General features: G+C 39.4%; 1 protein-coding gene across 1 annotated transcript; it reads right to left on the reverse strand.

Moving 5' to 3' along the window:
* Positions 1-633: 633 nt before the first annotated feature.
* rab22a (RAB22A, member RAS oncogene family) lies at positions 634-13,168 on the reverse strand. Its single transcript, XM_084349228.1, has 7 exons — positions 13,081-13,168; positions 11,620-11,699; positions 10,287-10,368; positions 6,156-6,227; positions 5,915-6,021; positions 5,284-5,393; positions 634-4,439 (listed from the first exon to the last, which is right to left on the reverse strand). The coding sequence occupies exons 1-7, from the start codon at positions 13,114-13,116 to the stop codon at positions 4,342-4,344; spliced, it is 585 nt and encodes a 194-aa protein (XP_084205354.1). The 5' UTR covers positions 13,117-13,168; the 3' UTR covers positions 634-4,341.
* Positions 13,169-13,454: the final 286 nt, after the last annotated feature.

The raw sequence follows: 13,454 nt of genomic DNA on the forward strand, positions 1-13,454 counted from the left end.
AACTGAAAAAATAATTTGCAAATCTATTTCAGGAGCCAGGTGTGTAGGAGAGGGACGAGTAGACTGAAAGTTGCAAAGAAAACTTAAACAAAAATAAATGTATTCATGACTTTTGGGTACTAGACCAAATGTCACAAATACATGTATTATAGCATTCTTACATACTGCACCTTTATTGATTACAGGTGTAATAACTTACAGTCATTTCGATCATGTTTTCCACTAACTACATAGTTGTTAGACGTGCTTTGCAAGGACAAAAATTCACAAACTGTTCCCCCACCGGATAATTTTAGCTGTAGACCTACTTTAGGTTTAGCACCGGATAGGAAGGTTGTCGAATAAGTGTTCTGCCTCCTCAGCACTACTCAGAGTGCAGTGAAAAGACCTCTGCCAGTCAAACACGCATCTCAAGTGTCATATTTGTATATATAGCCAGGCGGCTGGCTGCCAACTGAACAACACAACCAATCACTAACAACATTGTCACTTTATCCCCCAAGGAACACATTAATGCAGACGTCTCTTCTGGGACACAAGGGAGTGAGAAACTTTACACGAAGAGACTGCATGAGAATGTACACACTCACTCGTTCTCTCTCTCTCACACACACACCACAGGAGGGGAAAATATATATTTTTGTCAATCTTTTATTAGTAAACAAATTGACAATTCCCTTTTTTACACATTTGGAAATACACTGCAAACAAGTGTTTTCAGGCATTTTGTTACAATCAATATGAAACATAGTAAAAAGCTAAATATGGTAACTACAATGCTGATGGAATTACTGCAAATGGTGTACAAGTCTATTGCGGTAACACAACTGGCTTAGAATAGAATATAGATATTGATTTGTGTGCAATTTGATGGTATATATCTACACTGAAAAATATACATAATATAGATTAATCACATTCCCAGGGCCAGCCCAAGACTATTGATATTTTTCAATGCAAACCTGGCATACAATTTCTATCCATGCCAACTGTTTTCAAATGAGGAAAAAACAACAACATGTGTCATCATCAAACTTCAAATATTTTTTTTAAGCATTTATGTGATTAGCACTTTAAATCACCATATTACACTGACAATAAAAATGGTTAATTATGCGTGGTGTAGTTAAATGGCGTTGACATTATTTGGCACCACGTTCTTCGCCGCGATAAGAGCCGAGCAAACATTTCAAAACCTGAAATAACATCAAGAAGGGACATTAAGACGTCTGGTACCTTTACAAGGATGTTATTTCACAGGGTTAATAACGGACTGCAGACAGTGTGTTAGTTAGTAATAAGGGCCAATTAATACAAAAGGTAAAAGTGCAGCTTTCAGAGTATCAGTGAGTCCCTTTTTGATATAATTGCTGAAGCCGTGTTAAATACGAGCTAGAGTTAGCGTTTTCAAAAAGAGCAGCCTGAATCAAAATCCATCGCGAGTTTAAGTTTTGACCTAGAGTGCCACTCTGGTTTTTACGGGATTCAGTTCGCTGTATCCGACTGCTTATTTGATCAAATACACATGAGCAGAACTGTCATCAAATCAGCATGAAACGAGGTCGATACAAACCATCATCTGCTGGAGACGGGAGGGAATGAGATCACAGTTTTGTACGAGTGTGTGCGCTCTACCGTCACTCTGTAACTGCTTCCTCAGATTTGGTCACATTTTACCTTTGTCATATTAACACTTATTGCACTCTCAAGAAAACATCCTGAAGAAATAGGCAGCACTGCTTAGCACACAACTCATCAAAAACAGATACATTTCAGATGCTTAAAGGTAAATAAAGTGACAGAAAAGCACACGGTTCAAATTTATCTAATTCAGCCCACATGTGTTTTTTTTGAGTTTGGCAACTTTGCAAAGAAAGTTTTGGGGCTAAAAGGACTCAAGAGATACAGACAAGCATGAAATCACACAGAATTAATAAATCTGTGGGGCTCATGAGTCAACTGCTCCTGAAATTCAATTAGGCCGATATATGAGGCAAATAAAACCACTGTGACGCAGCGATCACAGAGCAGTAAGGACTTTCATGAATGTCGAAGGAAGATAGAGCACAGTGAAAAGCTGTGGTATAGAGGGCTGTGGTATACTGCGCCATATTTGTTTGAAACAAAATGAAAGCTGGACCTACAGCAAGTGCCTGGAATTTAGAGGAACGAAGCAAAAAAAAAAAGTTGGGAGAAAGGAAAATCAGAAAGCAGACCTTGGAGCAAAGCACATACAGTAATTCAGAGCAGAATGGAGACTACGGTTCATCAAGGGGTCAGCGTGTCGACACAGTGCCACGTCTGATTCTGCACCTTTGAACGGGAAAATCATACGCTCCAAAATCTGAGCTTACGCCGAACGACGTCTAGTTTCCAGATCTAGTTGTTCTCATCGCAGGCCAGGTAGTAAAACAACATTGCATGTGCGAGCCAGTGCTGATTATGTGAAAAGAAAAGGAAAGAGGAAAAAAATGTTTATGGGACAATTAAAGAATTTGGCAAGACCTCACAAATATCAGCCTCCCCTCCATAAAGTAGCAGCACAGAAGATTAGAGAATTATAAAGCTAAAGTAATAACGTGAGAGAACTGGCAGTTCACTGCGTGCACTGCTGGCAACTTTATATTCAGGATTCAGCTAATACCTTCTCAGTAATTACAAGTGGACCCGTGTAGAACATGGGAGCAGCTGGGAGATTTACCATATTATAAATAAACTCGAAGACTCAGGCACCATCATTGGGAGATGTGGACTGTACAGTTGTTCTCATCACAGAGACGAGACTTTACAACAGTTTATCACTCTCAGGGGGATGCGACGTTTAAAATATCCCTACAAACCAGGTTGACGATTAAAGGAATAGTTTGTTTTGGGCTATACTGTATACTTGGAGGATAAGGTCACCCATAAATGAAAATTCAGTCATTATCTACTCACTCCCATGCTGACAGAAAGTCAGGTGTCAAGTTTCAAAGTCGACAAAACATTTCTGGAGCAAAACAGCGTTGCAGCATTCTCCTCAACAACTTAAGTAGGTGGGTAAATGGCACCTTACAGCTTGTCCGGCGTAAATCTAAGTCTTCAGAAGCTCTACGATCCCAAATTGATTTTTAAAAGACAATTTTTAAAGTGGAAATCTTCACTGTAGCTGCTAGCTAAAAGTGGTAGCACGCACCCAGTTTGAAGAAGGTGCGTGAGGTCGATCTTTTCAAATCAGCTTTCAATCTTGGGGCCTTGGGTTTCAAAACAAGTCCCCGTTTACTTTAGTTAAAAATGCTGTTTTTGCTGCGAGGCTCCAACTTTAGTATATAATGACTGAATTTTCATTTTTTCTGCAAAACAGCAAAGATATAACATGTTAATTAGTGAAATCGGCTGCTAGTTCAAATGGTATCGCTATCCTCATCTCACCCTTGGCAAGAACAAGAATAAGCATTTCCTAAAATGTTTTTTGGAATTGATGTAAATCGTGATTGACGTAAAAGGAAGTAGGCTCCCACACACCTTTCATTTCTGCATGTTTTACCGTGTGATTGTAATTGACATCAAAACACCCACTTAGCGTCTTGGCTCAAAAAACATCTGGATGAAAACAGCAATCACACAATAAAATGTAAATTTAGTGAGCACAGTCCTTCAGGCTAGACGGTGAATCACCGACTTTCCAAATATCCTTCCAAAAAGCAAAAACTGAAAATGCAGAGAATGAGCGATTGATACCGATGACTACCATAATTTCCTTCATGAAAATCTTATGATAAATTAGTGATTGCACACATTGACAGTATAAATGGATCCTTCATATAAAGTGATAATGTTTGGGGAGAGATCTCCCGAACAAACAAAAGGCAATAACTTAAGTACTATCAAAATAAATTTGGTGACATTTAACCATTTTCAGTCCATGTTTTGGTTGAAAGATAATAGATTTGTGCATTTTTTTACAAGTACAAACGACTTCTGAATCCATGAATCTGTAGCTGTTCAGTTCCTCTGATAAACCTCTGGCTATAATACACCAAACAGAGGTTGATGTCCATAATAGAAGCCAGTAAATGATATGAATAAGGGTTCTTCACTTACACATCAATGTATTCATGCAGGCATTTCTGTCAAAGCTCAGTAAACGTGAAGTATTACTCCTGTCAGCAATTCTAAGACGATATGATGATTTGCTGTTGTAGAAAACGATTTGCTACGGCCATCAGTTTGGCGACGCTGCAGCCCGGTATCAGTGATAGAGGGGTGTTGTTGTGGTGTCTGTACGCTGAAGCAGGCCGGGGACACAGAGGGTGAGCAAAGGTCAGGTCACGGGTCATGTGGGGACAGTCACCGGCATCATCAGCAGCACGTCCTGCGAGACTCTGAGGCCTGCCGTCCCAGTTTGAAACCTTTTCCTGAAGTCGCTCCTGCTGCGTCTACAACGGGGATGCGCTTACCTTTAAGGACACACACAGGTTACCAGAAGTCAGCTTTCATTTCATTACCTTTAAAAAACACTTTTTGAGTGTGTTGTTGCCTTTGTCACATGTAAAAAACAAAAAACAGAAAATGTAGTAAATGGCGAACTGTGGCAACAGAACTGTGAAAGATACAACTAATAAATATTATGACAAACATTTTGTGAGCTTCAATTAACACTTGCACTTTAAAGTTAAATTTTTATTACAGTAAAGTATGTTGACTTCTTGTATAATAAGTGAAAAACTCCTATAAAGATGAGAATATACTATGAGGATATATTACTGTACATACTGGAGACTATTAGTAAGGAATGGGAAAACCACCTGTGTCCTACTAACATGATAAAATGATACAATACATCACATTGGATGTGATTCAAGTTTTTAGTTTGCCAAAAGACGTGTGTACGCTTCATCTCTGTACCTGTATGAACACACTACATCTCTCTTTCTCTCCAGCCTTTCAGTGGCCATTAAGAACTGAATCGGCTGCTTCCTCTCTGCAAATTTATCTCGAACTTAAGTGTCAAGACGTCCTGATTAAATGGATTCTGCTTTACTCCCACGGACATTATCTATAACTTATTCTGAACGAGCTCATTGCTGTCAGAGGTCTGATCCAAACACAGAAACTAATAACACTCCTGAAATATTTGGAAACTGTACGTCTAACAGGCAACACAGTCTGCCTGCTTTTAAGCACGAAGGGAGACAAGAATAACATCTTAATGCTGCACAATGCTTAATTTGCCACATCTTAATGGGGACCTGAGGGTGTAAAGGCAAATGAATGCAATGAAAGCTCAAGAAACACACTCACTTATCTCTATAAACACCTCGTTGATGTTAATGGCATTCTTGGCACTGGTTTCTACGAAGATGGCATGGATGGAGTCAGCGTAGTCCTTGGCATCCTTCTCTGGCACTTCCCTGTAAATACAAGAAGGTATGTCAAAATTATTATGATGTCGCACTATGCAAACAGATTCTACAATTTCACGCGTTAACTGATAACTATCACATGCAGTTCTGCAGCTTTTATGAGGACGATTTCACAATTTTATGGACGATTTTGTTACCCAAAGTGTAAATTGTATCCCCGTCTGGCAGATTTTTCAATTTTGTACAGAATAACAACAATATATCTTTAGCTACTCCTCAGTTATGTCAATATGAAGGACTATTTAATCCACAGCTTTGCTGCTAGAAATGTAATCAGCGTGAGAGCCAATATTCCTCCTCACTGAGCTGAATGCACTTAAGCTCTTCACACAATAAATTACAATTATTTTTCCAAGCCAAACATCAGATATCTTTCCGATGCTAAAAGGTCATAATATTACCTTACAGGAACTTTTTCTATCCGTCTACACCAGACATCTGAAATCCCATTATCAACATCAGCATTGTTCATCATGATACATGCAGTATTATCTCCACTTCAGGTTCACCTGGCGTCTGACAGGTCACATTTGTTGCCAGCGATGGCGACCACGATGTTCGGAGGACCATGCTGGCGCAGCTCCTTCACCCAGTTCTTCAGTGTTTGGAAGGATTCCTGATGATGAAGGGGGAACGACATGCTATACTGCAGACAAGCTCATACCTCCAATGCAAGTTCAAAGGTTTAGTGCCACATTTTGTGTAATTTGCTTTATATCCAAGAGTTAGATTAGGAGAAAAAGTAAATACCTCTTTAGTGATATCATAAACGATGATGGCCGCAGCTGAACCTCTGTAGTACATTGGTGCTAGAGCACGAAACTGTGGGAAGACAGAGGAGGTAAGCGATGAAGAGTACAGGACACTGTTGGGCAGGGAGGAGGCCTCTGAATGACCTTCACCTCAGCCTAAACTAGAATGTATGATATATTGGCATCATTAAGTCTGCATACAGCTTTGAAACCCTGCGAAACAGAACATGATGATCAAAGTAAAGACCAAGAATTTAAACGGTCTTCTTCAGAGACAATAAATCCCGGCTCATCTTTGAAGACTGTTTACCTTGATTTCCCTCCAATTTCTCATGTTTGGAGATGAAAAGAGGACTAAAAATATCATTGCTGTATAATCGTACAATTATGCATTTTCACACCAAATGAAGATCAAGAAACGGTGTCTCGGCTTTACACAGACTAAAGCTAATCTGTTACACAGGCTCACAGACCACAGTGGTTACATCACTGTGAGCTTCATTAGGCTCAATAATACAGACTGTAACAAACAGACAGAGTTTAAAATGAGCAAAAAAAAGACACCATTTTACTAAACCAAAGGCCCAGTGTTATGAACCTATAAGCCAAGTGGCTTTATTTAAAATGGAAGTATGGCAAGTCTTTCCACCAGTACCTCACACATGTGGTAGCCATTAAGAGAAAGATGAGCAGAATGTGTCAAAGGCTGTTAGCGTTATGATATTTATGGAAGACTATACATTTGATCTTCACCCAACAGATCTCAAAGTCCTGCTTAATCAAAACAACATGTGCATTTCTAAATCTGAGAGAGCTGACTGGGAGGCTGGGGGTTCTTCTTTTTGCCAGGTTCTGGTATTTTTCTGGTAAAATACTTTCCAATGCTCACTGAAAACCTGGCTTCAACAATTAGCCCGCTGTCACAATGCTGGTGTTTTAAAACACATTGTTTTCAGCCATGTTAGTGGCATTACTGAAATATCTCAGTGGCTATTGTGTGAAGATGCCAAGACATGTGTAACATATAGCCTGTGTGAGGAAATTAGGATAGCAAAATCAGTTTCATCTTTCAAATCTCTACAAAAAAGACTTTTATGTGAATCGCTGCTGATGCATGCTTTTATTCCTATTTTAAAATTGTTCAGCACACATTTGTATTCAAACCTTTGATCTGTTCTTAATTGCATATCATGTTTGTTGGTCTGTTATAGTGTTGTTGCTGCTTTTTTTCCATTTAAAGCACTTTGTAAACATAGAAAAGTGCTATACAGATAAAGTTATTATTATCATAGATTTACTGTGCTCAGAGGACAACACAAACTTTTGTGATACTCTGGAGCGACCACAGGGTTAACGTTTTCTCAACAACCACTGAATGGATTTTCTTTAAATTTGGTTCAGATATTTATGTTCCCCTTAGCGCCATCATCAGGGTTTTTTTTTGGTTTTACTTCTCCAATACTAAGGCTTGTGACCAAATATTTGCATAGCTTCTCCAGGAAACCACTGCTAATATGCTAAAAATTATGAATGATCCTCCCAACTAATTTCCCTATGGGTGAAACATTGTCTGAAAAATACTGCGTACATTACATCTTAGATGCAAAAGCTAATCGGCTTTACTAAGATTAGTAACTGATGCTCGTATTTTATACAACAAAACTGACAAAGAAGATGCAACACTTCAGCTCTAAATATGTCAAAATATGTCATTTAAATCTATGCATTAATAAGATGATAATAATAATAATGCGTATCATAATAAGTTTAACCGACTATTATTACTGAGAGCAAAATTAAATCAACTTGTTGACAAACTGTGCAGAGCGCTAAAAAGTGGATTATGAATCAATTTAACTCACCAAACTATTAGTTCTTGATCTCCGTTCAGTTGAAATATGAGCAATAGCCTCTTGTTTGGAAAGCAAACCTACAGTAAATCTAAAGATATGAAAGTTAAGAACGGGTTATTTTCCCTCTTCAAACCTCTGCCTCTTTTTATGCCCTCTTTCAATACACACTGGGCCGGGCCTTTTAGCAGCCTCATGAAACCATGTGTCACGTATTAACTAATGATATTTATTTTAAAAGAAACAACCCGTGTCTGAAAACGACCTTCACTTGGAATGACCCCGCCTTCCCGCCAATTTTATTTTCCTTTACAATACGATGGAATAAACTATCCATCTTGGAGTGACACTGTTACCTCAGGAAAGCACACATTCCACATAATTATAGTTGTTACTGGCCCCGAGTCCGCCAACGGGAATCCAACTTGGGATATTTGGCAGAGGCACTGAGGAGAGTGCTGTCTGTTTCATTGGCTAGTGTTCGGCCGCACCACCACCAGTCCTGTGTGGTCTATCTCTGCCTTAACCCAAAGAGTAATCACAGCGAGGCCAGACGTCTGGCCACACAGCAGCCCAGAAAACAGCCCCAGTGATGCCCTGCGAGTGCAGATTAATTGCTGAAACCACAAGCTAGGTGCATAATGAAAGGAACCCTCCTTTTCCTTTTGGATGCAAGGTTCCTCTTGCTTGTTTTGAGAGGGAACAGTCAAACGGGGAGGCCTCAATGGGCTGTTGACAGCTGGGCTCAGACGTAAGGCCTCATCTGGTCCCGAGATATGGATTGTGGAAATCACACAGCTTTCCTTTTCACTATACTCGCTCCTTCCATGTGCATTGGCGGGCTTTGTGTTCCCCTTTCTCAACTCAACAGATTTTGAGCGGCCAAAGCTTCGCACAAGTTAGAAAACAAGCCATGAAAGGGCTTCAAAATACCACAGCAGCTTTGTATGAAAACACAGACACATTCAAAACCTACCAGAGGAATGTTGTTACTTTTTCCTGCAAATATGTGAACCTCTCGGGAAAGTGAGAGACCACATGGGAGTGAAAACGTGGATTTTTGGGATGTGAAAAGGTGGAGAAAATGGAAAAGAATACAAAAGAAAAATAGATTGTTGCCAAGAGAAGAAATGAAAAGAAATATTTCACAGAAAGAAACACAAAGGGAAAAAAATAGGACATGTGGAGTTGCAGCGACTCTCAGATAAGACACAGTAGCAGCACACGCCGGTGGGCCGTGACAGCTTGGGTTTCATCCTCTCAATCTTATCTTAAACGGGGCTGCATTGATGTCCACTCAAGGCAGTGAAGAAGCCATGGCCCCCGAGGGTGAGGAGGATAAAAGACCGGCAGCATCTTATCTCACCTCTCTGGAGAGGACAGCAGCAGGGATGAGACACTACGACAACAGGGGATTGTGCTCGTGGAAAAGAGAAGGGCAGAAAAAGGGAAGCGATGTGGAAAGCTAATGCGGAGAAATGCAGGATGCAGGGTGTGAGTCAAAAGAGAGAGTAGTTCCTTACGCTACAAATGCCTAAATGCAAACACTGAATCCGGTTTCTTTTATCGCATATCATCTGCATTAGTTTCAGTCTTAAACTTTGTGTGGGTGTTTGGGAATTGCAAGTATTCTCTCTGACCACACAGGAGTGTGGATTGCATCAGAAGTGGCCTCAGGACGTGATGGAAATCAACAAACAAAACATTTGAGACACGTATGCAACATAAAATAAGACAAAAGGAAAGCAATGACACTCCTTTATCTGCGTCTCAAAGTGCATGAATGCAATGAGGAAGAAGAAGTGAGAGGCAGGACAGAGATTAGAGGTGACTGAAGGGACAAATCGTGACGGACGTGCTGATGTTTCTACCAAACTAAACAGACGCCACTCACCGATCTAAAGAATGTAAATCTGTTACACCGCACACGTCATTTACACTATGGAAAAGGGGAGTCCTACAAAAAGATCACTAAAAGAAGGTTATTGTGAGGGGGTATAACTCTACCTAGAGAAGGTCAATATTGCCCCCTATCAGGAGTAAGGAAAAACTGCACTCTTCACTTTCACCCCAGGCTCTTTCAGGGAGTGGTACATGCACGTGTGGGGAGCTCTCTCACTTCCTTAACGGCCACACGTGAGGATTTAGATGATTTTTAAATACGCAAAGTGAAACTGATGCTCTGTGCTGTTGCAGTTTGTCTGTGCAGAGCAAAAAACACACATGAATCTATTCAAAAAATTAAAGCTGAGGCCAAACCGTCAGCGGATGTTACTGACCCGCTCCTGTCCTGCCGTGTCCCAGATCAGGAACTTGTGCAGCTCGTTCTGGTATTGCACTGTTTTAGTCATGAAGGATGCCCTGGTGAAGAGAAACGGTTTCATGATTAATAAACTGAGTTACATTACAAAAGATAGACGAATAATAGAACTGAAACTAAAGCTTACCGTTTTTATCTCAACTCATACAGCGAGAAAAACACACATCTTCATTTAAGTCATTAGTAGTTTTAAGATTTCTCACATTGCCAGCTTCAGTCAACAAAAAGTGTAAAACATTTAAAAAGACGTAATTTAAATTGTATCAATTAGATTCTGAACAATACTATATTTTTGAGGCCATATCAACATCTGGTTTGGATCACAAAAAGGACCCTGACTTTGTGCACACCTGCCAATAATCTGCAGATAAATCACCGTTGAGAAATACATCTTTCAGTGTAATAGCAAAGCTGTTTGTGATTTACTTCAGACATGCAATTTCTTGTTTTTATTGGTCGACATACTGGCACAGATCCATCTGGGATAAGCTAACATTGGTTAATAATATTGGCGATGCTGATATGTATTGATCGGGCCCTAGAACTGACCATAATCTAATACTGATCACATCGTCGAACATGATGACAGATTCATCTCACAAGTCACAAAGTATTGTCTGAAAAATTGTTTATTTGTGTTGACCCACAGCTCTAATTAGTAAGAAATGACAGCTAAGAACTGTTGCTATTCTGACTAACCTGTCCATTATCTTCTGAATTAATCAATTCATTGATTGGTCTATAGAGTGTCAGGCATGGGACGATATGAAAATGTTATGTCACAATTATCAAATCAATATATTGTCCGAATAATCATCTAAATATGGCTTAAAATTCTTTAAATGGTTCAGAAACATATAAAATCATCTTGAGATGTTGTGATGAAATCTTATATCGTCCCATCCCTAACTGTCAGAGTTTAGTCACAGTGAAAGAATTCTGTGATGCAATTCCCCAAAGCCCAACATGATGTATTCAAATGTTTTGTTAAACTAACAGTCCAAATCCCAAAGATATTCAGTTTATCATCACAACAGACAAAGAAAAAGTAGCAACTCATCACATGTGAGAAGCTAAAACCAGAGAACTTTTGCTTGAAAAGTGATTTAAAGAATTAATTAATTATCCAAATTGTTGCTGAATTAAAAAAAAATAAATCTATCAGCTCTAACTGGAATGAATTACCTCATCAAGTGATTGACAGAAACTACCGGACTGCATGAGGATGTAGACACAAACCACTGAAACAGGTCATAAACATTATTCTACCGTGGGCGACAGCCGGAACTTACCCAATTGTTGGGTTGATGTTTGGGTCAAAGCTGTCCTCCACAAATCTCCAAACAATACTCGACTTCCCAACACCAGTGTCCTGCAGAGACAAAACGGAGAGGATGCTTTCTAAACACGGCCAGAAACAATTCCTAGAAGTATATTCACACAACTGTAAAAACATATTCTCTGGCGATATGCCCGGAGACTACTGCTTTTTCGTGGTATCATCTTCCTTCCTGTTTGGGCCTGTTACTTTGTGATAGTTAAAACGTGACTAACAGAGTTCAGCTTACATGTATTTTTAATGTATTAGCAGATGAAGAAGTGAGAATGATACTGCAGGGACGTATTAGTTGGACATTGGTCTGCTAAATTATAGCTTTTGCTGTTTTTATAAGCAGTCTAGACAAGGATGAATATTGTTCCTGTGACGAATACATGAAAATAGTGACTGCAGTCATTTTATTTGGGAGAGTTACATAAGAATTAGGGCTGCAAGTAGGGATGGGATAGTGGAAGATGTTATGGCAGATCGCAAATATTAAAACTCAACGTAAGTTAACCTTGGTGAAACTTCATTTTTGGGATAATCGTGAATAAAGTGACCATCTTCACATGTCTAGCTTGCTGACGTACAGTCCTATATTGGTTTTCTGATTAATTTTACTATTGCCTAAGCCTATCATCATGGCTCCCCCACAGAAACAAGTTCATCATATCAATATAATGTATCCTTTATTATGATTTATGATGACTTATTTAAGATTCTTACAAAAAAATGTGAGGTTAAAGGGATTCCAGTATGTGTTAGTGTGAGTTTAGCTTTCATTTGAAAGTTTCAAGAATATTTTGATGATTATTGGGATTGTGATATGAAATTTTCACATCGTCCCATGCCATCATTATCTGCAAATGTTTGATGAATAGTTTTAGTTTGTAAAATGTCAGAAATGGGGAAAAGTGGCCTAAGATGACAACTTTAAATGCCTTAAATGATACAAATCTGCAAATCCTAAGATTTGAACAGCTGGAACAAGAAATGTTTGGCATTTTTACCTTAAAATAGACTTAAACAATTAATCGATTATCAGTATTGTTGCTGATTAATTTTGTATCGGTCAGCTAAAAGATTAATCGACTGTTTCAGCTGGATTTTAATCTTTTCAGTAGATGATGGAGAGGATGTCACTTCAGGATTGTGTTCATAGGATGCTGGCAGAGAAAATATACTGTTCATGCTGTTGTTATATGGAGTTTAGACATGCATACATGTTGCCCCAAGCACAATAATGACAGCAGGTGTATTTGAAATAACATGTATGTGTTGTCAGCAGCCTGATGACAGGTATCGACACATTTAACTCATGTAAACAGATGTGTGCAGCAGTGTGCTGTGGTCAGATGGAGGATGGTGTGGCTCAGCTACAGACTCGAGACTACAAACATACGTGTTCAGATACAAATCAATGATGACTTACCCCCAGGAGACAAACTTTTAACTCTCTCAGCGCCATATCGATCCCCTCTCTCTCTCTCTCTCTCTCTCAAAATGAGTTTGTGGTGATGATCATTGACAGTTTTCTCCCCTGGCTGCCTCTTATCTTGAATATTCTTCAGGTGGTCTGTGTTTACAAACGACTGTTTACGTCACCGTGGTCCAAAGCTGCCAAATACACATCTCAGGTTGGGTCACAACTCTTGCTGTTAGCGTTAAAACGCCCGGGAGTCCGTCGTCTTTGCCATATCGTGGTTATTGTAAACAGCTAGCTAGCTAACAGTGAAGCTACCGAATCGCTCAGTCTCCATCTTGAACTACGGCGAGCGGTCACGTGACTGTTTTCGGCTCTTTTTT

Source organism: Pagrus pagrus (assembly GCF_965226575.1).
Source record: "Pagrus pagrus genome assembly, chromosome: 3".
Taxonomy (NCBI): domain Eukaryota; kingdom Metazoa; phylum Chordata; class Actinopteri; order Spariformes; family Sparidae; genus Pagrus; species Pagrus pagrus.